Source organism: Neolamprologus multifasciatus, chromosome 5 (genome assembly GCF_963576455.1).
Source record: "Neolamprologus multifasciatus chromosome 5, fNeoMul1.2, whole genome shotgun sequence".
In the NCBI taxonomy this organism is placed as follows: Eukaryota; Metazoa; Chordata; class Actinopteri; order Cichliformes; family Cichlidae; genus Neolamprologus; species Neolamprologus multifasciatus.
In genome coordinates, this window is record NC_140443.1 from 33,531,431 (window position 1) to 33,557,258 (window position 25,828).

Below are 25,828 nucleotides of genomic sequence, written 5' to 3' on the forward strand. Positions count from 1 at the left end.
TTTTAACCGAGCTATCAAGTAACTGTTCAAAAGCCACCAATAAGGAAACAGCGGACTATGGAGTCAACAAAGAACAGGACACAGATCCCAGGGGACGTTCATCACACACAGCCGTGCCTCGATGCGCAGATGCACAAACGTCTTAATGTGTTTTCAGCTGAGAGGTGGAGTACGCCGAAGCTGTGGATCAGCTCATCTGAAGATGCAACTGCATTTTGTATGTGGCTGCGACAGGAGCCATGGAGACAAGACGGAAATAGACGCAGGCACTTAGGAAACAGCAAACATGATCAGAGCTGAGAAAATGAAGCACGATGTATGCTTGGACATGATGTCCCCGCACCAAAAAACGTGGCTGATTACGTAAGGCCAATACATATCGAATTATCTCTGTACTGTATTGTGTCAGTGAAGACGCAACCCCCACCCCGAACCCCCACTCCCCGAACTCAAATACGGGTATATTCAGGGCATTGTGGTTCTGCTTCCTTTCACTGCTGTGTAGGAGTCGAATTAGACCAAGCTGATGCAGTGTGGCAGTGTGGTGAAGGCTTGAGTGAAGAAAAGAGCAGCAGGGAGAAGCACAAAAACAAGACAGGAAAGCTGAAGGAGAAGCGAGAGGGGGGAGGGGTTAGTAATGGTGAGGAGTGGGTGAAGTGGGCTAAGTTAATGGTTGGAGGATATTACATACAGCGATAATGAGAGGGAGGGACAGCTTAATTAGGGGGATGATAGACACTGGGAAGCAAAGCTAAAGGGTTATATGGAGCAAGAGCTCTATTACAGAGGGGAGTTGGGGACATCATAATCCCTGTGGCCTTATAAGTAATTACTATGTGATAGTGAGAGAGAATGGTAAAACCTATCTACTGTCAGCAGAATTGGAATTAACTCCCTAACGGTTCCTTTACTGCAGCATGGTTTAATATGTGTGTGTATGTGTGTGTCCGTGCGCGTGTGTTAGCTGCACTTCTAGCCTTTAAAGATTTAAGTGGGTGACTTTCAGAGTGAGCGCATTTGTGCATATTGAGGACATTTTTTTTCAGGCTGCACTTCTATATAGAGTGAAACGGTTTAGGTGTAGGAGGCGCGTTTAAGGGTGCAGGACTGTAACACCCCTCCTCTGGGCGTATGGATATAAAATCAGCAGGAGGTAAGGTTAGTGTACTTGAAAATTTTAACCCAGCAAGCAGGCTGGCATGTTTTTTCCTCCTGTCTCATAGACAGATGCGCAGTAACACGCTGCTCACCTGCTGTGGTACAGCAACATTCACCTTGTTAGGCAGAAGAAGACTTAGACTAACATTACAGGTCCCTGAGGATCACTAGCTCCAGTGCTGCACACAGTAATTTAGCACGCTGTGTACTGTGAGTTCAAGCAGACCCTTTTTACTCACCAAAGTAAGTCTCTGACCTGACCTGAAGAAATTCAAATTTCTTCCACTTCGTGTTGCTGTGGCTGAGCGAGGTCAGATGTAATTACAGACCTGCTGAGCGGTAAAAGATTCATCAGCCACCGACTAAGTGCAACACCCTCCACTGAAACGCTCGGAAAAGAAGTGAGCAACACAAAAATAACGTGAGACTGTGTGTGTGTGTAACCGCTTTATCAGGTGTGTTGGGTGTGGCACCGTACAAAGTGTTGCATTTAGAGTACTATATCCTTTCTCAATGAGCTGTCACGCCGAGAGTATGGGTTTCACGCCATAGGGTAAAAGACTCTGAACAAACTACACTACAAAGTACTCTAACAAGTTACCTGTGGTAAAGTAACTACCACTGCTGTGGTTGAATAAATATCAAATGTTGAAAGCAGTAACACAAGCTGAGCACACCAAGCTAAACAGAACTACTGGCATCAGCTGCAGTCCACAACTGTTGATTGCTCTGTAAGTAATCTAACTACCGTAGTTTTTGGGTCATAAGCCGCTACTTTTTTCCCACATTGTGAACACTGCGGCTTATACTGACGTGCGGCTAATGCATTTTGTCTGGTAACAGTAGACCAATAAAATTGATAAGCAGTATATATACGGTATATATTTTTACCGGTTGTTAAGAGACGTTGTAATGTTGTTTGTGCACTGTTCCGTAAAAAAAACCATAAGCAACCTAATTTGTGTGTTACTGATACGTACGTATACTTAACGGTAGCCGTGTTACAGGCGCTTTTCGAGGAAAAAAAGCATTTGCAGTATGTATTTTTGTATGTTACCATAACGTTTATGTTACCTTACGGATTAAATTAAACGTTAAAAAGCCTCACGTGTAATGTTTCTGTGTAAATATCTCATATTACGAGTGAAACGCATACGGCTTAAAATCCGGTGCGGCCTGTACAAGTACAAAATTGATTTTCTTTCTAAAATTGGAGCATGCGGCTTTTAATCAGGTGCGCTCTGTAGTCTGGGAATTACGGTATCTATTATTTTACGTTATAATTCATTAAATAAAGTACGCTGTGTACTTCCTGGGTTATTTCTGGCTTACTACCATGCTCAGTCACCACTGAAACACGCAGAATTACAATCCAACAGCAATGAGTCTGTGTTGAGTAAATAGACAGAAATTTGCATCGTTCTGCTATTTGTGACTATTGCTGAATAGATTATACACAAACTGCACCTCATCAAACACAGGAAGCTGCGCTACAACTTTGGTAACGATAAAAAAAAGCATCATTGTCAGTCGAATAAACAGCTGTGAAAATGTATTTATAACTAGAAAAGTTACATTTTAGAGTTTTGAACACACTTGTGTCTTTATACTGTACATTGCTGCAGGACCTTCGTTCAGCCTCTGTCGGAAACACTCCATTTTAAACTGTTACTCAGACAGTTCATGACGATGTAGAATCCTAAAGAACTGTTGACTACAAATCGTCAGTACAGCCGCTAACAAGAAGTTATATCCTGATAGGACTTCACACTGTGTCTCTGAGTGAAGATTCAACATGTGAATACTGCTGAAATCACAGAATCACCAAGACTTTAAAGTGTGGCCGGAGATTTTGTCAGTGAACCTCTTTTTGTTATAAAATCAGGATTTAGCAGTGAAAAAAAGAAGCCTGGAAAACGGTGTGAAACTAGAGTCTGGTTTACATTAGTCTTCAGTTCAACATTTATGATGTTACGCTGGTGCTGAAACATGGAGTTTGACATGAGTGAGTGTTGGCCACCTTGTAATATACTGCCGGGAGAAGCTGGGCTCTAGTGTTTCTAATGAAGCACTCAGGTCACTATCAGTGTAAAAGTGGGACCCTGTCAAAACCAGATCACTACATCTGTGCTTGCTGATCCACCAGCTGTGGGATAAAGAAGAGCTGGCCTCTAAGAAGACCAACACACCAAGTATGTGCTGCTTGTTGAATGATGTAATTAAACACATCCACACACCGCTTGATTCTTGTTTTTTTTTTTTCATTCTAAAACGTTATCACTTTGCTGCTTGTGAGTTTTCTTTGGTGCTGATTAAAATGCCTTTGGAAAGCAAAATTATTTCTCTACAAAGAAAAAACCTTGACTTCTTTTTGGGCACACATACTCCACACTCCACACTCCACGCATGGACATGCACCACAACTAAAACCACCAACAGAGCCTAACTGTGGGAAATATAGACTCAACTGTGACCCCAAGACATTATTTTAAGTGAATACAATACTGTTTCCAGCCATGTATTCAACAAACTAGACAACTACCATAGGTGGAGACACTACTTGTTTCCATATCACAGCTAACTCAGCTGCCATGCTACTCAGTATGCAGACAGTGCTGAGAGTACAGTAATCAGATATACCGACTTGTATACTGGCTGACGGGTATACAGTTCGGCCTGAAATGTACTCGGGCACAGATAATGAGGACAGCAACAATGAGCCAAAAACAGAAGCAGCGCAGGTGCATGTGAGGCTGCAGCAGAAAAACAGAGTCATGTAAGCCAGGCTACACTCTGGTTTCAGTAAACTGCATACATAACAGAGCAGAATGAGGCTACAGGCCAATATTACAAAAAGAAAAAAACAAAAACTCAAAAAAGCAACCAATTTGTGTCGGCAGGAAAGATCTAACCTGGGGACTTTTGTGCAAACACACACACACACACACAGTTCATTACCTAGTGTTTGCTAATCCTGCTCCCGATGCTTCGACTGTTTAGTTAAGATAAGAACCTTTTGTTAAAACATGTGCAGCCCTGCAGTTTATTTTCTGATTTACTAAAGAGATGTGAAAGAATCCTGCAGTTTCACTTTATATTTCAGAAAATCATTCACAAGATGAGTGAACGCGACATGAAAATGTTTCTCCCAGACAGTTTGTGAGGCGTTCAAGGCACTACAGGACTACACTGTAAAAAAATTGTAATTAAAAGTATTTTATTGTGCATTTTATAGTTTTGTAGTGTTTTTCTAGAATATCATTAAATTTACATAAATAGACTGTGATTTTACATTTCAAATGTAAATTAACGTAAAATCTCTGTAAATGTAATAAAACATAATTTTCTTGTTTTTTAAATATATTTGTTTGTACATGTGCATATTTAGATTGTTAAAATACATTCACAAATGTATCATAATTTCACAAATATTTGTCCGTTATTTGAAAGATGGAACTGTTAAATTAAAATGTAATGCTATGGAAAAATATATAAAATGATTCTTATAAACTTTTTTTACATCAAATAATGTTATTTAGGGCGATTGTGGCTCAAGAGTTGGCAGTTCACCTTGTAATCAAAAGGTTGCCGGTTCGAGCCCCGGCTCGGACACTCTCGGTCGTTGTGTCCTTGAGCAAGACAATTCACCTACCACCTACTGGTGATGGCCAGAGGGGCCGATGGCGCGATATGGCAGCCTCGCCTCTGTCAGTTTGTCCCAGGGCAGCTGTGGCTACAACTGTAGCTGCCTCCACCAGTGTGTGAATGTGAGAGTGAATGAATAGTGGAATTGTAAAGCGCTTTGAGGGTCTCGAAAAGCGCTATATAAATGCAATCCATTATTACCAACCAACTGTTAACTGTATATTTCTGTACGTTTAAGTATTATTATTCATATTGCCGCATTCATTGACCTTGTTTATAGGTAATTTCATTGTTTAATCACATTAAAATGTTCCTAATTTAATGTTTAAAAGCACTTGAAAAAGGCAAAATCCCATGTGAAATTAGGGCAACAAACTGTATTGTCATTACTGAAAATAACCGTATTTTCATGGGAAAGTTATTTTCTGTTATTTTCTGGTATTATTTTGGCGCCCCAGCTGCCAGAATATTACTGTTTTTTAGGATTTTTTTTTACAGTGTACAGTGTCCTTACTGTTACTATCAAGTTAAAGAAATGTTACCTGCAAATGAATTTTTGTTTACTTCACAGCAAAAATGACAAAAAAGACTGACTCTGTGCTGAAGTGCATAAAAACTAAACTAATGTGACTATTCACTGTTACATTGATTTTAGGCAAAATGTTATTATCTGTTGTTTTTCTCTGTATCTATGAAGCGCCTTGAGGCGACATTTGTTGTGATTTGGCGCTATATAAATAAAATTGAATTGAATTGAATTGAATTGTTGTTCATTTGGTGAGTTTCTTCATACGGCTGGTGAACAATGTAAAATAGTTCACTCTGCATAGACATACATGTTTACTGTGTGTTTTGCAACACAACCATATCACCCAAAGCATGTGCTACCAGCTGTCAAACAAAACTGTGACTGTGGAGACCTACTGCCAGATTGATATTTTTAAGTGCCATTTGCCTTGTCAGGAGATGGCTCATCATCCCAACAGCACTCACTGACTGACACACACACTGACGCACACATGTGTGCACACACAGTATTATCAGTTGTAAATTTCTTGCTAACATCAATAGGAAGGAGCTCAGTCCTTAGTTTGCCTTACGAATAATGGGTGTGCTGGTGTTACAGCGAGGCAGGCATTGATTTAACATAATGCACCACTGCGAGCTATGCACAACAATTGGCTGAAATGCTATTTATGTGTGTGTCTGAGCATGTGGGTGTGCGCACACAAGGAACCAATCAATGCATGTGTAGACAGGAAAAGATGCGAGCAGGAAGAAGAGCTGTAGTGAAAGAAAAGCAGAGGTGTTGGAGGTGAAGCCTTCCAACTAGAAGAAAAGTAATGGCACTACCTTCAGGTTGGAATCCCACAGAGGAAGCTCTGGGTAATCTCTCAGCCTCACCTGTGAAGTCAAGAAGTTGGTACTTTAAAACTCTGCACCTCACTGTCTTATACATGTGTAGAATCCTCAGATTTCATGACCTGTTCAAAGATTGCACCAACTCAAACTCGTTTGTCTGTTTAGTAGGGACCATGGGACCATTAAAATAGCATGTTAGGCAAGTGGACTGACCATTTGCAGGCCATTTGGGCATGTGATGGGCTTTCCATTGATTAAGTTCACTACAATGGCTGGCTACAATGGACACGTACAGATGAGTTGTCAAAAAAATCTATGCTCAAATGTGAATCAATGCTAAAATTAATATCAAATTACTATTTTCATTTGCAACAATATTGATGCTAACAGTGCCATCTTTGCCTCCTCCAGCTGACACATAACTTTACAGCACTGCTGCACACAGACAGGCACAGAGTAGTTAATATTCATAACACTGAACAACACAGTAGCATTCATTTAAAGAGGTCAGTAAAGCTCCGGTTTCACCAACATTGAAGTATTAAACAGTAATCAGAAATGTTAACCTGGCTGATGCACACATTTAAGTTCGTTTTTTAACTATTAGCAATTATCCGATATCAAAATTAGCCATCAGTTATCACTAACGTAGTAGCTAGTGGACTGCAGGTCACAGATGGAACATTGAGCCGTGACAGAGCAGATTAAAGACACACGAAGGACCGGTGTGGTTCTGGCTCTGTGGAGCAGCAAGGAAAACATAGCTGAGTGTGGAGAATTGATCTGAGCAAATAAAGAGTAAAATGCAGAGCAGAAAATAAATGGGTTTCAGGCCTGAAGAGCAGAGCTGAGGAAGTGAAGGGCTGCAGATTCAGGGAGAAGCATGACAGGTGGATAAGAAAGAGGCTGCAGGCAGATGATAAACCTTAAATTTTCAGTTTTACAATGCAGTAAACTTGTTTATTTTAGTATAATTAAAACTCAATTTTACTCAAGTTTTTCCATAACGTTCTTCTTCGACAGTATCTTGATGCATGCTCAATCATCCAGGTGAGTTAATCCCAAAAGGTTGATTCTGTTCATCTGGACGTTTTCAGAGGGAGAAACGTTTCATCACTCATCCAAGTGACTTCTTCAGTCTCAGCTGACTGCAGGTTTCCCCAACCTTATAAACAGTACATTTGCACAATGACTAAAACCAGCCCCCTGAATGAACAATGGGTTGTCATGACCACTGACTAACAAACACTAATCAAAGATCACTGATCATGTCCATGGGGAAATCAGGTTTCCCCAAACTGTTTATAAGGTTGATGAAACCTGCAGTCAGCTGAGACTGAAGAAGTCACTTGGATGAGTGATGAAATGTTTCTCCCACTGAAAACGCTACGTCCAGATGAACAGAATCAACCTTTTGGGGTTCTTCTACAATAATTAAATATTTAAATGTATTGTGTTGTTTGCTATACTCTTAGTTTATTAGTAGATTCTAAACTATATTTTACCTTAAGGATGTGCAATGAAACGTTCTATTTTCTTTCTTATTTTTTAAAATCTAACTTATAATTGGAAGAATTAGTTGAAAATTATGTTAATTTTGCAAGAAATGATCTCTTTACTATAGTTTCTCTTGTTACAGGATGGGGTCAAAGTCTTACTGTGGGATTGAAAATGATGTTGTAAAAAATAATGGCCTAACCTTTATTAAGCTGTAGCTAAGTGAAGGGCAACTGGTTGGCAAGTGGTTGCAGGATGTTGCTGGCAGTTGATAGCTGAAATTGGTCACGAAAAGGTATAAGGCCCTGCAACAAAAACCACCTTGCAATTGCTTTGGTCATTGACTGGAGTGGTTGCGCAAACTGGAAACTGAGAATAGTTCCCTTCAAACTTAAAGTTGTAAGTTGAAATGTGCCGATTTCTTTAGTAAGGCATATTTGTACTTTGACGAGGAACAGTCTCTGTTTCAGGTTTGCAATACAACACACAATACAAGATTCACTACACCTCTGTGGTTAGTTTTTGAGTGTTTGCAGACAAGTTGGCATCTTCTACGCAAACTATGGGCAACCACTGTAATCTGCTCGCAAACAAAGCAATTACAAGACGGTCTTTGGTGCAGCACCTTTCTTGCAACAGATTTTACCTGGCAGCAACCAGTAACCTCCAGCAACTACTTCCCAACCAGTGGAGGAACACACATTTTTCCCTAGTGTCTGGGTTGGCAGGGTTCGTCAACTAGTCTCTGGGCCCATGTGACCTGCATGACCAAGCCTAAACTTGCAGTCTCTTCAATGGCCACCAAGGGGTGATCACTCTTTAAATAAGTTTTCTTCTACCAATTGACATGGTAGTTGTTAGACTTGAAACAGTAGTTAACACTGAGCAAAGGGACCAATCTTTCTCCTGGGGTTTTTCGACATGTTTTATGTAAGTGTAAGCTGAGCTGAGAATTTCCAACTTTGGAGCAAAGAGTGAAAGCAGAAGAGTGACAATCTCCCTGGGGGAGAAGGGAAGAGAAAGAAATGTCATTCTTCCTCCTTTACATCTGTGCTGAGCCTGAACCTAGACAGACTGAAGACAGACAAGCGTGGTGAATATTGAGTAAGTGACCTTTTGAGATAAGGCCTGGAAGGTCGTTATATTCACTGTCATCACTGTCATGAGGACTGTAACAATGGATCCATCATCATCAATCATTATTTCACAGACTGTGGAAAAAGTTTTGGAAAAGAGAACTAGTGAACTTTGAAAAAACAGGTAAACAGTCCAAGTCAGTTACAACTTTATGGGAACCTAATAATACCTCAACATGAACCATACCTTGAGGTTTGAGTGTACAGCTTTATGTTAAAACTAATTAGAGAAGAGCAAGAGAAGTGTACTACTAGTATAGTAACATTTCATCCACTAGTTATAGCCATCTATAAGAATCCCCAGTGCATACCCTCATAACCTTTAGCTTGGCAGGCATGTGTGTGTACGGCAACTCTGTCTGAGTATGTATTTGTCTATGGAGAGGGGTTTTCAAATGATGCAAACCTGCTCCTGTACAGTTTGTCAAAATCCCCAAATAACTCCCAGATTTTATATCTAGCATGTTTATCTTGCACTTGATGCTACTTCATGCATTATGCATATTATTACGTGTCATATGAGAACTGTTTGTTATGTTTACATGTGTTTATTTATTTTACTGCAGCAAATAGGAGCAGAAGTTCAAATTTCATTGTATTCCTAAATACAGGGACAGTAAGGACTTTCTGATTTTTGCACTTTGCTAAACATGGATGATGCTGTGCAGCTGTCGAACGCTGACTGGTTGACAAGTGGGCCACGACAGGGAAGGGAACAGCAGAGTTCACCAGGAATGGGAGAAGCACACAAAACAACACATCAAAAATTTTAAAAAATACAGTTCGAACACGCTGTGACTGCACTGGACACTTTTCATTGTTTTTAACACTTTGCTTCTCTTCACCCCTTTGTAGGTTATAACTTTGCTCTTCTCTCCGACTGGCTGATGGGCCAACAGCAGCACAAGCAACAGTAGCCCACAGACTGCTTGTACCACATATTTTTGACACTGGCCCCATTTGACAACAAGTAAACAGGCTGTTCGTAAATGCTAAAGGAACCAAGCACCACCACCTCTGAACCACCGCTTCTTCTTTAGCCTGCATCAGTTCTACCCAAGTTTATCCAATAAATTAGCAACTTGTTTTATGAATGTTCACCTTACAGCACAGGTTTCCACTAGCTGCCCATGGCTTCACTACATTACTTTTTAAATAATATTGGACTCTCATTCACTGTTACTCTGTGCTATTCTTTAGTGCTATCACCAATATCTCCCCTTTCTTCAAATCTCTGAACAACCATTTGACAAGTGCTGTTTTTTTAGCTTAAGGACGTACAAGAAACTATATTTCAATGTGTAAAGTCAGGGTTTGGAAGAAGTAATAAGTTTGGTATAAGACATAAAAGCACTTCAGTTAACACAACAGTTACTCTCAAGGGACAATGAATGTGTGAGGTTCTCTTAAAATAGTTTTTATGTTAGCCTACCGGACACTATGGAGCCGCTAGCCTACTTATACCAAGTCACAGCCACTAGCTGAAGTTAAGAGCAGGTAACTTTCTCGAGGTTTCCATCGTGTCGCCTGAATAATGGAACGAGTCCTGAAACGGCGCTAGCTAAAGTACCAGCATTACTTCCCAACTGAGGCGGGAGTCACGTCTATCAGGGAGAGCGATAACGCTTCCATTCATTTCCCCCTCCGGAGCTACTTACTTTTCCCGTTTCCGTCGCCCCTTTTCCCGGCGTGTGTCGCCTCAGTTTTTCCCTCCTCTCCTCCCTCTGGTACCGAGATGGAAAGAGGGAGAGAGGAAGAGAGGATGGAAGAGGAGAGTCAGGTCCAGGCGGAGGAAGATGAGAGACGAGGCGCGCCGCTAAAAGCTCCCACCGCACCGGGAGCTCACAGCGGAGGAGCAGGCGGTAACACGGCTCAGATCCGTTTACCCAGCCTGATATATCGCCATTATGTGGGTCAGAGATGAAGCATTCATCTCCAGTTTTCATCGCACAAGTTCATATTCGTTCCGTGTGACGGTATAATCCGAAAGGGGGGGCATGTGTGTTAACCTATATTTGGTACAGGAGAGCCCACTGACACACTTGAAGTGTTTGAAGTGGAAGAGATAGACATTGCGTCTCTTATAGACAGGAGCAGAAGATTACTGGTCTTTGAGCTGAGATGAGGAGATGGTCTGAATACTTTATGGCGCTGTTAGGAATTAGGTAATGCAGTTTCCAGTTTCACTGATATCTATTTGATCTCCTTAAAGCATACTTAGATCTTATTTTCTGGAGCAGACATAGCCCTGCACACTAACATGGAACATAAGCTGATCTTTTTTCTTATGATATTTTACATCAAAGCAGGAAATGCAGAGCTGGAATCAAAATAATGAACGATGGCTGCATTCTGTTTAGGTTATGCTGGGCTTCTGCTCAACTCAGATAGGCTTAGAAGCAACGCGCTACACTTTTGTGCTGCTTATTGATGTTATAATAAAAGAAATGCAACACAAGATTGTAGGTTAGGTCACAATATCTTATTGCGCCAAATGTATTGACATTTATCACACTAGTACTTAGCTCATACTGAGTTACTGAGTTTTCACTAGGGCTGGGTATCGTCACTGATTTCTAGAATTGATTCGATTCCGATTCACAAGGTCCTGAATCGATTCGATCGACAATTTGATTCGATTCGATTTAAATCTGGGAAATTTTGCCTCAGACAGTCAGAAATATTATAATTCAGATCAGTACATTTACATATTTTTGTATCTATAAAAAGGAAGCTGACACACGCAAGACTTTATCAAAGGTGTGAGCATCACAGCAGATGCCTTTGTGTCAAAGTAGCTGAAGATAAAACAGAAAAACATGAAGGTGATTTTCCTGGCCTGGGATTTTATAAAAATATTCTGCAGTAGATCAAAGGCAGCACGTGGCACGGTGGTTAGCACTGTTGCCGCACAGCAAGAAGGTCCTGAGTTCAATTCCAACATCAGGCTGGGGTCTTTCTGTGTGGAGTTTGCATGTTCTCCCCGTGTTTGTGTGGGTTCCCTCCGGGTACTCTGGCTTCCTCCCACCGTCCAAAGACATGCAAGTTTGTGGGGATAGGTTAATTGGAAAATCCAAATTGCCATTAGGTGTGAATGTGCGAGTGAATGTGAGCACGAATGGTTGTCTGTCCCTGTGTGTTGGCCCTGCGACAGACTGGCGACCGGTCCAGGGTGTACCCCGCCTCTCGCCCTATGACAGCTGGGATAGGCTCCAGCGCCCCCCGCGACCCTGAAAAGGAGAAGCGGAAGCGAATGGATGGATGGATCAAAAATGAAAGAAAACCATTAATCAACACATGAACATTACCTCTGAAGTTACAGCGGTTTTAATAGAGACACGCTAAGCGTTTTGCATTTATATATATATATATATTGCAATATAATTTTAAAAAGTTTAAATTTGTTCAGTATTGAACGGCAGAAATTAGGTTTTCTTTTCGCAAGTAAGTAAAAGGGAAAAAGAAACATCGGCCGACAGCGCTGTAAAGAACGGTAGTCTTGTGCGTAACAAGCAAGCGAATAATGAGGAAAACAGATTTCGGGGATAGACGGGAAACTGTTCTTGAAGTACACAGAGAGAGAGAGAAAGATGTGCATGAAGTGTGATTTTATTGTGGTGGAAGCAAAACAGCAAAAGTCAGAGTGAATTCATGACGATGTTTATGTGAAGCTTAGTTTGGATCTTCTTTTGCTGCTGCTTCGGTCAATAATGTTTGGAGAGAGATAAAACTAACAGCTTTAGAATCAGCGTAAAAAGGGCGTGAACACAAAGCGCGGACCCGCCGAAACATCAGAATCAGCGAGCTGTCGGCTTTCAGCCCCGACTGTGTCCGTGCCGTCGGGTGAGAGAGGCAACATCTCACTGATTCTGATCTGCGGGTCCGCGCTTTGTGTTCACGTCTTTGTGCAGAAGCCGTGTTCCTGCTCTCATTTACTGTTTTAAATGTTTGGTGGTTGTTGAAATTTTGTGACGTTTCACCTGAGATTCTGGAATTTTGGGCAAAATACATTTATATAAAAAAAATCGATTCAGGATTTTAATGAATCAATATCACGTTGTCCAAGCCAGAATCGATTTTAATCGATGAATCGATTATTAAAACACACCCCTAGTTTTCACACCAATAGTTCGTTTAGTCTGGTCTGATTCGGTTTTTACTGTGATTTGGTTTCTTTTCACAGCGAGAACTCCAAGCAAACCAAAATGCATCACTTAAAGCTACATTAGAGATTCAGTCTGGTTTTTGGGACAGATGTGTCTGGGGCAGGAGGAGTAAAAGTGAAAACAGGAAAAAGGTGTTGTGTTCTGAACTATCAGAGAACATGGAGAGTTTAAGTTCATTTCATGGCTTTTTGCTAGCCCAACAGATCTTTTCATGTATGTAGTACCTTACTGCATCCCAGAATACAAAGCATGCACAGCGTATGGGAGGTTGAGGTCTGCAACTGTTTGAACCAGTTGCCAACTTCAAAGTTACCTTGCTGCATCGAGATGGCAAAAGAACAGCAATACGAATGACTCAGTCGCCTTTCGGTCTGCGATCAGTTTGTGATGAATGGGGTCAAGTTGGCAGTTACATTAAATCTGTTTGTGATATTACAGCAATTAACTGATAAATATACCAAAATCACAAATTCGTTACACAGACATTAATAATAATAATGGATTGGATTTATATAGCGCTTTTCAAGGCACCCAAAGCGCTTTACAATGCCACTATTCATTCACTCTCACATTCACACACTGGTGGAGGCAGCTACAGTTGTAGCCACAGCTGCCCTGGAGCAGACTGACAGAAGCAAGGCTGCCATATCGCTCCATCGGCCCCTCTGGCCAACACCAGTAGGCAGCAGGGTTGACAGTGTTGCATGCTCAACATCTGGCCTCTGTAAATGCTTGTAATTAGTGAAAAAAATGAAAGCAGTCACCAGGCAATCACCAATTTTTCCTAGTCACAAGCAGGTTACCAATCTATTTTTACTCTAGTGTCGCAGGAACTAGTGAAGCCCTGTTGAGAAGCCTTGAGCTGAGAGTTTTCACTGTTGCCATCTTGCATTTCGGTCAAATGGATATTACAGGTGACATGTTTAGCTGGATGTCCAGGATGTGGTGCAGGGGTTGGTCAGCATCAGTTAGCTATCCACAGATTTCTCTTAGAGCTACAGACAAAACCTTTTCATCAGATGATGGAGGAATCTGAGAGAGTGCAAAACATTTTTTAAATTAAAAACGGCGACTCTCCAGTCACCATACCCTGATTTAGCCTTCTCCTTGACTATAAACAAGATCTTATATAAAAGAACATCAAATTGTGCTTAATAAGACTTAAAACTACTGACTGAAATCCGTAAGAAAAGTGTTTCTTCAGATTAACTATCCAGGGTGTCGAGGGTCATGTACACCCGCAGGTCTTTTATAAAATGAACAAGTCATGTGTTGCTGGTGTAATCCGATTACTTTTTTCAAGTAATGAGTAAAATGAGGTATTACTATTGCAAAACAATATTAGATTACTGTTACTTTCCTGTAAGCGTGCTGCGTTACTGTGTTACTGAACCATAATTTTGTTTCTGCGACATCCGTGGCAGCAACAGACATGTGCAGATCAACAATGGATAATATGGAGTGCAGGACAGAGTACGACCGTGCAGCGTTTAAAGCGTGGAAGTACTGACATTACTTTGAGTTTGACTCTGTAAAAAGTGACAAAAACATTAGCGTCTGCTGTTCACTCTGCATGGGAAGAAACAGCGAAAAATTAAACTTCAAATCTGAGCGAGCACCGAGCACGCTGCCACGAATGTGACATTCACAGAGAAACCCCCGGATCCTCCCACTGACATGACCGCTGTGGCACCGGGCAAACCTCCACCCGCCCCACTCCTGCTAAACAGGTGAAAATAGATTTAAGAGACAGGACTTAGTGCTGCTAAATCTTTGATTTTATTTATTTTTTGCTTTATTTTACTTGCATTTATTTGAAAGAGTGAGTGTAAACATAAAACATAATTTTAGTTTATAATCTGGAATATGCAGAAAATAAGTTTAACAATATTCAACAATTTATTCAAGTCAGAGAATGTTGCATAAAATTACATTTTTACTTAATGCAATGTGCATAAAGTTAAAAGATTCAAACTAATAAAAACAATTTTATATGATGGATTATGTAGAAAAATAGAATTGGGCTGAAAGGTCTGTTGCTTTATTATGTAGTCAGGTTTTGTATCATGTTTTAAAAAGTAATAAAGTAAGTAACTAATTAAGTAAGTAATTCTTCAGTCAGACTGAAGAAGTCACTTGGGAGAAACAAAACGCTACGTCTAGATGAACAGGATCAACTTCTGGAGATTTACTTTCCTGGATGATTGAGAATGCATCAAAACATAAGTAACTAATTACTTTCGAAAATAAGAAATCAGTAAAGTAATGGGATTACTTTCTTTGAGAGTTAATCAGTAATTAGTAACTAATTCATTTTTTCAAGTAACTTGACCAACACTGGTCATCACACAGAATGAAAGTTTAAGGTTTTGTGGCTTCACTCTCTGGACCCGGATGCTACCTGCATCTTTTATTTACAGTCTGTTCTGTGAGAGTGTGTTTGTACAGTTGGAGCCAGCGCACACATACCTGCTGATGCTCCCAGGAAAATAAATTATTAAAGTTGTTTGTTTTTATCTGTTGTACAAATATGTACAGTAGCCCTGACCAAACTCATTTCCCTGTAGACATGAGCCAATTTTTGTGATTTTCAACAATATACCTTTTTAAGGTATGTTACATACCTTAAAAATGTTCAAATGAGATGAATTACGAATGTTTGAACGTCCTGTTTTTTCTATAGTTAATATAGTGTCTTCAAAAATTATGTTATCACTAAAAATTGCAGACATGTAACTAGAAAACATTTGTAAAAAGCAGTGAGCATGCAGCAGTGTTATCCTTTGTGAACAGACCTCCTGTCCTGATGCATTATGATCAGCAGCTTCACCAAAACAATATGGAGGCTGTGTACATGTGGGCTCACTAAAAATACTTTCACGGAAGAGCGCTATCGTTAATGCTTTATTTATGCTGTGGTACAGCCTGATGTCTAATAAAAAAAGGTCTGTTTCTAACTTTTCCTTCTATTTCTTGCTTTTCCTTTTTTCATGCTCCTGTTTTAATTTATGTTTGTTTTATTCATATCCATATCTGACATAGAAACCTGCTTAGTCCCTTTGAGTCATGCCCAGCTGCGTGAGCAAATGAACCAAGACCACAATGGATCAAAAGATAGGTGAGCAGCCAGCAGTTTCATTTATATGACAATGAGCAGTAGCCCTTAGTACAGAGTGGCCTCACGGGGCCTCACAGCATCAGCTGCACTGTCCAGTACAAGCTGCGGATTTGAAATTGGTCCACACTGTGAAAGACATTTCAAGTAGACAGGAGACTTAAAACTGATTATAAAAACCATCACTGCTTGCTGCTCCTCCACCTGGTGGCCTCTTAAAGGCAGCTGCATAGCTTTCATGGGCTGAAACTCTAAACAACAGCAAGAGCACGATGAGAATATGGAGAAAAAGTTTGAAATGTGCTGTTAGCAAGCAGTTTTATCTAAAACACGATAAGTACACAGCTTGCATTCACAACAGCCGGAGGAATGAAAGGTTACTGTCTACACTGCTAGAAGTCAAACTAATTATATGATGGCAGTATAGCCTTTTGAAAGCTAAAAAATGTGTATGCATTCCCAAGTGGTAAAAGGGAGATAAATGGACACATTTCTGGTAGTTCGAGTTCAAAGAAATGAGTCTGTAATGAAAAAAATAAATAGCTTTTAATGTATTTTGTCTTGTGTGAGCCACAGTGGTGCAAAGGTTAGCACTGACAGACAAAGATGGTACAAACAAAAAGGAGCCAAGGAAGGAAGGAGAGAAAAAGATAAGACAAAGACCAAAAACATCACAGTTTATACGAAACAGCTTTCCTGTCTGATTTTAAGATAGCGCCACATCCACCACAGCATTTAAAAAGAATTCTTCTTTTCAAACAACCTCGTTTGTCCTTCAAAACATGTTGTTCTTTGTTTGGCATCATTTGCTCTATGCAGTGGCTTATTCAGTGCAAAAACATAACATTTTTTTTACTGCTGCTTGTTCTTTACAAACCACACTGAGCAGAAGCAGCTCTGGTTCTGGCTTTTATACATAATCTTCTCACATAGTGTTTGAATGTTTCCAGGCTATAATTCAATTCAATTTGATTCAATTCAATTGTATTTATACAGCGCCAAATCACAACAAGAGTCGCCTCAAGGCGCTTTATATTGTAAGGTAGACCCTACAATAATACATACAGAGAAAAAAACCAACAATCATATGACCCCCTATGAGCAAGCACTTTGGTGACAGTGGGAAGGAAAAACTCCCTTTTAACAGGAAGAAACCTCCAGCAGAACCAGGCTCAGGGAGGGGCGGGGCCATCTGCTGTGACCGGTTGGGGTGAGAGAAGAAAGACAGGATGAAGACATGCTGTGGAATAACAAGTGTGATTCAGCAGGCACGATCGGATATCGTCATGTTGGTGTTGTTCCCAGATCAACATAGTAAATGTTGTTCCAGGAACAACTTTGCAAGTGACCAATCAGAATGTTGTGACGTCATACTTTTGCGACTTCGGGAAAAACCGCCATAAAACAAAAAACTGTACTTAAGCTGCGAGAAACCGCCTCTGTCTGCCGATCAACGGACCCTGACCCTTTAATAAACGCTAAGCAGAATTGATATTGTCCTTGCAACATTGGAATTTCATAAATGCACGAATGGCTTGGCGCGCCAAAGAATAACGTCACAACAATGTGATTGGTCACTTGCAATGTTGAACCTGGAACAACATTTACTATGTTGTTCCAGGAACAACACCAACACGACGATATCAGATCATCCGATTCAGCAGAGAGGTCTATTGACACATGTTGAGTGAGAAAGGTGACTGAAAAGGAAAAACTCAATGCATCATGGGAATCCCCCGGCAGCCTACATCTATTGCAGCATAATTAAGGGAGGATTCAGGGTCACCTGGTCCAGCCCTAACTATATGCTTTAGAAAAAAGGAAAGTTTTAAGCCCAATCTTAAAACTTTCTCCTCTTCGGGAGACAGACAGATAGTGTCTGTCTCCCGAATCCAAACTGGAAGCTGGTTCCACAGAAGAGGGGCCGGAAAACTGAAGGCTCTGCCTCCCATTCTACTTTTAAATACTCTAGGAACAACAAGTAAGCCTGCAGTGCGAGAGCGAAGTGCTCTAATAGGTGAGCACTAACCCTATAACACAATTAAACAGTAATCCTTTAGCCTCTGTGCCTTTAGCAGATTCCCTATATGTACTAAAACACTGGGCTGCACACACAGCACTTCACAGCCGCCATGAAGCTCCTGGTGTGCAGTTTTTCTGCTGATGTTAATCCCAGAGGACGATTGAAACTGTGCATTTCCTGCATTTACAACTTATATCTACACTATATGTTATCTCATATTGCTTCCTCACCTGCCATAACCATGTTACTACAAATATGTCCAACAGTTGACAGATGTTATAAAAGCCTTTCATGTGTCCAGAGGCAGAGCTGTCCCAACCCTCTGGTCTAAGTCATCATACTGTAGGTGGTAACACTAAAAGTCACCCTATATTTTGGGAAGCACCAAAACAGATTTTAGGTTAGGGTTGGTGGTGTTCACTAATCACGTATCACTAATGATTCACTAATGATGACTTAAAACTTGGATGGCTAAATAAAAACTCCCACGAGATGATGATGAGATGATGCCTCGTCTGTCTGCCCACACGTGACTACAGAAGCATGTGTGACTGGTGACTGTTTGGTTTGTGGTTTTGTAGTTGCAGCGTGACAGGGTTGCAACTTGATGTGCATATTAGTCTGTTATTAGTAGTTATTAATAAATGTAATTAAAACTTGTGTTTGCATTTTTATATCCATGTGTGACCACTGTTTTAAATACTGTGCTCTAAAAAGGCAACAGGCAGCATGCTTGTAGTATGTGTGGCATAATCAGCTGGGATATGATCGTTTCAGACAAACTGCCCATGCGTTGATGATTAACTTAAAAGGTACGACTCTTCCAACTCTTTTTGTGTTACAGTATTTCTTTAGTTGCTGCTCTCTGGGCAGTGAAGGCCACAATTATCTTCATTCATCAGTCTATAATCTACATTCTGTCCGTCAGGCTGTGACAGAAAGATGGACAGTCCGGCTTTTGTTATTGTCAGTGCCTCTTGAAAATGAAGCACCCCTTATTTTATCTCCTTCGCCTTTTTTTCCTCCTCCCCACCTTTTTTTTTTTTAAGCCAGACAGAAAGACCATGCCCCAGAAATTCAGCATTGAAGATGGGTACCAATTCGCTGTCAGCACTGCTGCCTGTCCTCCAGGGACCTAGCCTGAATACAGCACCATCATTTTCTTTCTTTTAGGTCTGGACACACACACACACACACACACACACACTATGCATACATTCACACACACACAGTTGCAGCTGTGTAGTTTGCAGCTCATTTACGATGCCTTTTCAACTGCATTATTATTATCTAAGAGCCTTGGATTTGTGTGGTCCTCTGTCAGTGCGCTGCATTTTCAGGCTCTCTGAAGCCTCAGTGAGTGAGACAGAGATGACTTTGGAGACGCTGTTGCTGATGACAGCTGGCCAGTCACATAATTGGCTTGTCGACATGTCACTCCCCATCACTGATGTTTCCATTGGAGCAGAACACTGGTCTTGGGGAAAGGAATCCGCTGCTACATCTATAATTCAACTGGGAGTCAAACTGTCTACAGCCAGCAGTTTTTACTTGGCAAAACTTGCAGCTTATAGTATTTGGCACATGTATGAGTTATACTGTTGCTGCGGGGTTTGTTTCATACCAGGTCAGCAGGAGCAGTAATTGGGGCCTAAATTGCTTTTTTTTTCAGACTGTGAAAAACAATTGTGTACTTATAAAAGAAAACTGTTTTGTAGCAGAATCTCTACTGCACAGTGTAGTGCTCAACTTACTGCTCAGAAGATGAAGCCGCAGTCAGCAAAATGATCCATCTGTCCATTACTGTCAGTGCCCGTCTGCATCACAATTTTCCAGTTTCATCCTATTACTGGATTAAATCTCTTCCCATAAACAAACAGATGGGTTCACCTGGAGAAAAAGAATTCAAATGATACGTTTAGAATAATTTGCTAACACAGGATCCACCAGTATACCTATGTATGCACATGCAACAACATGTACAGCTGTGGTCAGAAATGTATATGCATTCATCATGGCAATGAATATCATAATAATTTTGGGCTAAGTGATTTCTGTTCCTTTATCCAGAGTGGAATGATTGTACAGCATGCATTGTTAACAAAAAAAGTATACATACAAGCTCAAATATATCGAACCACTCACATAAGTTGTTTAAATAATTGCTGCTCAAAGTTCTACAGTCTCTTTTAACTTGACAGCACAAAGGCCTGTTTCACTTGGTGACCATGACCGACTACATCAGTGTTGGGAAGGTTACTTTTAAAATGTATTCCATTACAGATTACAGAATACATGCCCCAAAATGTATTCTGTAACGTATTCCGTTACGTTACTCAATGAGAGTAACGTATTCTGAATACTTTGGATTACTTAATATATTATCATGCTGTTTACAATTACATGAATGTACTATTGCTGTGATTTATTACTGTTACTGAAGGTCCGCTGCTCCGAACCGTAGTAAAGGGACCTCTGGCTAATACGGTGGGTTCTGTGTCGGCTCGTAGCCGAAAACTAGCTTTACTTTGTTGTCTGGGTCAACTTTGCTAGCGAGAGACAGAGAGAGGCGTTGAAAGGCTGCTCCAACAGAACTTATTGTTTTTGGAGGAAAACACGAACACGGTGTACAGTCGAGTCTTAATAGCTTACTTACAACTGGGCTCGTCTGGCACTCTTCTTGGCTGCAGTGGTTATTATTATATTTACATGCTTCCAGCTCCCGTTTTTGCTCGATGACAGCTCGTACTTTTCCTTTTTCTCCCTCCCTCGCTCACAGACACATAACGTGTATGGCAGTCCATTCTCCCTGCAGCACGGACTACACTGCCTATGATGCTACATTCTTTAGAGCTATACCTGTAGCATTCTGCCTGTTAGCTTAGCACAACAACAAAAAAAGGCCTCTCTCACCCAGGAAACATGCAGAGAGAGCGTCACCCTGTAACCATGGCAACCGTAACGCTGCCGCCTGGAACAACAGAACGTAGCTGTCAAACAAAACCCAAACAGGCCTGACCCGCCACAATATGAAACAGGGAAGTACCGCCGTGTAATCCATTTATTTCAACAAAGTAACTGTATTCTAAATACCACCTTTTTAAACGGTAACTGTAACAGAATACAGTTACTCATATTTTGTATTTTAAATACGTAACGGCGGTACATGTATTCCGTTACTCCCCAACACTGGACTACATCTGGTATCACTCCTCGGATTGACCAATGCTCAGAATAATAGGAAAGTCCAAGGAACTCAGTGAAGATCTAAGAAGCAGGACTGTAGATGGGGGTTGATTAGAGAAGGTCAACACACACTTTGGGCAACACACTCCTCTGAACACCTTGGTGCCCGATACCACAGCACACCTTCAGGGATGGAGTGAAGTAAGTGGTTCATTGGGTCAGGGCTGTTTTGATCTCAACAAGGGCAGGTGGTCATAATGTTATACCTGATTGGTGTATATGTCTGGAACACATTTGAGGGCCGGAAATGTGTCCTTGATCCAGCACAGCTGATTCAAATGGCTAAATTACCTCCTCAACATGTCTTGAAGTTCTCCAGAAGCCAGAAGTCAAGCGAATCATTTGATTCAGGTGTGTTGACCCAGCGTGAGATCTAAAACCTGCAGGACACCGGCCCTTTAGGCCTGGAGTTCCACACCCCTGGTCTAGAACCAACCACAGCATGTTAACATGTCAAAATAATGAATTAAAGATGTAGATTATAAGCTTTTCTGTGTTATTTTTTACTCAAACGTGTGTTTCTTATCATTCATATTATTTTTGATTTGTTTTGTTTTGTTTCTTTAATTTGGTGCTTTATATATTTGCCTAGCAAGTGATGCGGAGATGCTGAACTTCATACTGATGCAACCATCAAACTACAAGAGAATATAATTTCATCACTGGTTCAAATAAACACACAACACCAACGTCACTGATCCACAGCACAGCGTTTCACCAGAAATCCCATTTGTTAATTCTCACAGTGGTTAAGCACACCCTGCTGGTAATACATTGTTATACCACCTGTTGAATCATTAAAAATCATTTTAAAAGAAATTATTAACAAAATGAAAACATCTTAGTAATGAATTCAGAAAGAGATCATGTGCCAAAAGCTCAGGCTCAGACTGTCCAGTAAGGACCAGTGGCTTAAATATGGATTATTTGGTATTTTGAATGTAGGCTACTCTGTCAGAAAACCGAACAGAAAAAGAAACAGAGACCTGGAAGTGAGAGAAAATGTGTGCTGTGAGCTTTACAATATGATGTAGTTAACATAACATTGCTGTGAACACTCCTGAATAGAAACACATGTTGGCATGCAGAGTGTGCAAAACCAACTGATGGAGTCTGGATAATTAGGCTGATGCTGCAACAAGAGTGCAGACCACTGGCTGCTTAGCACCAGTTTTATCATCTGTCAGGTCCACATTTCTAAAATTGACCAGATCAAACACATGAGATACAAGATGTTGATTACTGTAGCACAACTTTGAAGAAGGCAAAAGTGCTTTCTGTTTTTATACTTACAAAGTCTTATCAGTACAGACGTGAGTAATGCTTATGAGAGTAAGTTAACAGGTGTATTTTGCAATACTAGCAACCCCCCCCCCCCCTCCCGTTTGAGAGATAGGGACCATACAAACTAGGGCTGGGTATCATCACTGATTTCTAGAATCAATTTGATTCCAATTCACAAGGTCCCGAATCGATTCGATCCACGATACCATTCGATTCGATTTTAATCGGGGAAATTTTGCCTCAGACAGTCAGAGATATTATAATTCAGATCTTGCATCAGTACATTTCCATATTTTTGTAGCTATAAAAAGAAAGCTGACACTTGTGAGACTTTATCAAAGGTGTAAGCATCACAGCAGGTGCCTGTGTGTCAAAGTAGCTGAGGATAAAACACAGAGAAACATGAAGATGATTTTCCTGACCTGGGATTTTATAAAAATATTCTGCAGTAGATCAAAAACGAAAGAGAACCATTAATCAGCATATGAACATTACCTGATGCTGCTGACGTGAAGCAGAGCAAAGTTTTATTAGAGACACAGCTAAGTGTTTTGCAATTCTGCATAATTTTAAAAAGTTTAAATTTGTTCCATTGAACAGCAGAAATGAGGCTTTCTTTTCGGAAGTAAGGGAAAAAACGCGCTGTAAACAACGGTAGACTTGTGCATAATAAGCAAGCGAATAATGCAGAAAACAGATTTTTAGATGGGAAACTGTTCTTGAAGTACAGAGAGAAAGAGAGAGAGAAAGAGAGACAGCGAGCTCTGCATGAAGTGTGATTTTATCGTGGTGGAAGCAAAACAGCGAAAGTAAGAAGGAATTCATGACGATGTTTATGTGAAGCGTAGTTTGGATCTTCTTTTGCTGCTGGTTCAGTCAATATTGTTTGGAGAGAGATAAAACTAACAGCTTTAGAATCAGCGTAAAAAGGGCGTAAACACAAAGCGCGGACCCGCCGACACATCAGAATCAGCGAGCTGTTGGCTTTTCCGTGTCTGTGCCATTGGGTGAGAAAGGCCACATCTCACTAATTGATGCGTCGGCAGATCCGTGCTTTGTGTTTACGTCTTTGTGCAGAGTCCGTGTTCCTGCTCTTATTTACTGTTTTAGCTGTTTGGTGGTTGTTGAAATTTTGTGAGGTTTAATCTGAGATTCTGGTGTTTCGGGCAAAATAAATTTATATTAAAAAATCGATTCAGGATTTTAATGAATCGATATCACGTTATCCAAGCTAGAATCGGTTTTAATCGATAAATCGATAATCCAAACCCACCCCTAATACAAACATACACTACCATCATTATGATATGCTATCATTTGTTGTATCTTACACACCATTCTAATCTGACATTGCATTCAGTGCTCAATTGAACTGCCAAATGTACAATTATATATAGATGTGGCATTTATATAAAATATTTGTGTATGCCATATAGATGTTGGCCCTTGACCGTGTTTGTGTAAAGTTGGTCAGATGAAGATTGGTCCACAGCGAACATACCCATATGGAAAAGAAATAGTAAAAACTTATAAAGGACTTGCATATGTGGCCTACTTCATATAGTGACTCATATAAGGCTTGTATGATTTACTCACTTTCTCATTACTTTCATATATTGTTTTAGTAAGTATCCAAAACATACACGTTTCATTTATATAATTTTTCAAGGGATCTTATATCTGTTTTCACTCTTGTATGCTTTTCATACAAGTTTCACACAAGACAGATACAAACTTTATAAGATTTATATACATCTTTTCCATATGGGTACATACATACATATAGTCATTATGGATGATACTATTAATTGTCTCTTATGTCCTAATTCAAGTACTTTAGCATGCAAATTGTGGAAATGTGATGAACTGTGTGTCAGAAGGTTTGGGAAAGTCTCTCTTCTAATTCAACATGATGATACATATACAACACCAGGTCATATTGGTGTAGAAGAAGACGACTGGTTGGCTCAGAGACTTTGGGTTAACTCTATCCAAACCCTGTGTGAGAAACTAACACAAAAAGCAAGCCAGGCCTTATTGTACAACACCAGCACTGAATATTATGACTTAAGTCCCGACAGCCCGGATCCAAAAGGTAACAGGCTTTTTGCATGGCTTTTACAGTAATACAGCGACATCGCTTAGTTGGAGTCTAGTGGAGTGTAAGAAAGAAAAGTTTGCAAAGGTCTTGCACTGCTTTAAATAAAAGGCTAAAATGATGTAAAAAGTTACAGAAGCCTTTATCAGGCTATAAAATGCTAAAAGACATTACAGTTATATTTTATGTTTCAGATGGGATCACGGTTGAACTCTTACGACTACTACTTCCTACATTATTCATTGACATTTATTACATTTATAGAAACATGCACCACATAAGATTAAAATGCTAATAAAAGTTTGGCTGTGCTTAAAACTCCAACTAGTAAAAGTAAGTGGAGACTCCTAAGCCCTGCATGAGCTAGACAATGCTTATTCTGCAGAGCAGACGGTACAAGGCAGAGGAGTGTTTCTCCATGCAAAGACCAGAGTGAGCCCCAGGCAGAGCTTCACTTCTGGGGCCGTCTTGCTAACCGCCTGCCTTCATCCACTTTGATCACGGAAGCGAGCTGAGGAAATTCAGGGGAGCTCGACTTCAATCATCCAGCGGAGCTCTGTCTGTGAAGAGAGTCAGTGTAGTGTAGCATCATGTGCTGGGAGACTTTTGTATGGTAATTTGTTATGGAGGTGGTTGGGGAGGAAGAGGAAGGGTGTTTTTCAAAGAAATCCTTTGAAGTTTGCCAGAAGTGTACATGGATGCAAAGTGAGATTAGAATATACAGGAGTAATTGCTCTGGCCCAGGCAGAGATGAAACAATGAATAAATTCCTCACTTATGACCTTCAAGTTTGAGTCTAACCGCTTTTGTTCCAATCTGACTTGAAAAAGTAATTTGACAGTTGAGACTCTTTTGCCTTTCCCTGTGAGGACTGATAGACAGCAGCCTGGGATCTGACGTCCTCCATTACACAGCAGCTGCCTGATTGTAGACACTTAGTCCTGACTTTGCGTGGAAAGATTCGTTACAAAGCAGCACGAGACCCTGACAGCAACTGTAGAATTACATGTAAACACGTAGTTTGTAGTGTACGTTCAAATACTAAACGCTGCAACCAATTTTTGTGACCACTTGTGGAAATTTTGTTAGCTCACATAT

At 40.5% G+C, this 25,828-nt stretch overlaps 1 protein-coding gene across 5 annotated transcripts in view; it reads right to left on the reverse strand.

Moving 5' to 3' along the window:
- Window positions 1-11,052, reverse strand: part of klhdc8a (kelch domain containing 8A) — a 65,809-nt gene extending 54,757 nt beyond the window's left edge. For 2 of the 5 annotated variants that reach the window (XR_014874105.1, XM_085159574.1), the window contains exon 1: window positions 6,157-11,052. Coding sequence is in view for 2 of the 5 variants with exons in the window: in XM_085159574.1 (XP_085015700.1) it covers window positions 6,157-6,262 (106 nt within the window). In the remaining 3 variants the exon portion in view is untranslated. The remainder of the gene's footprint in view (window positions 1-6,156) is intronic. The other 3 variants (XM_085159578.1, XM_085159579.1, XM_085159576.1) reach the window with 3 other exon arrangements.
- Between the last annotated feature and the right edge of the window lie 14,776 nt (window positions 11,053-25,828).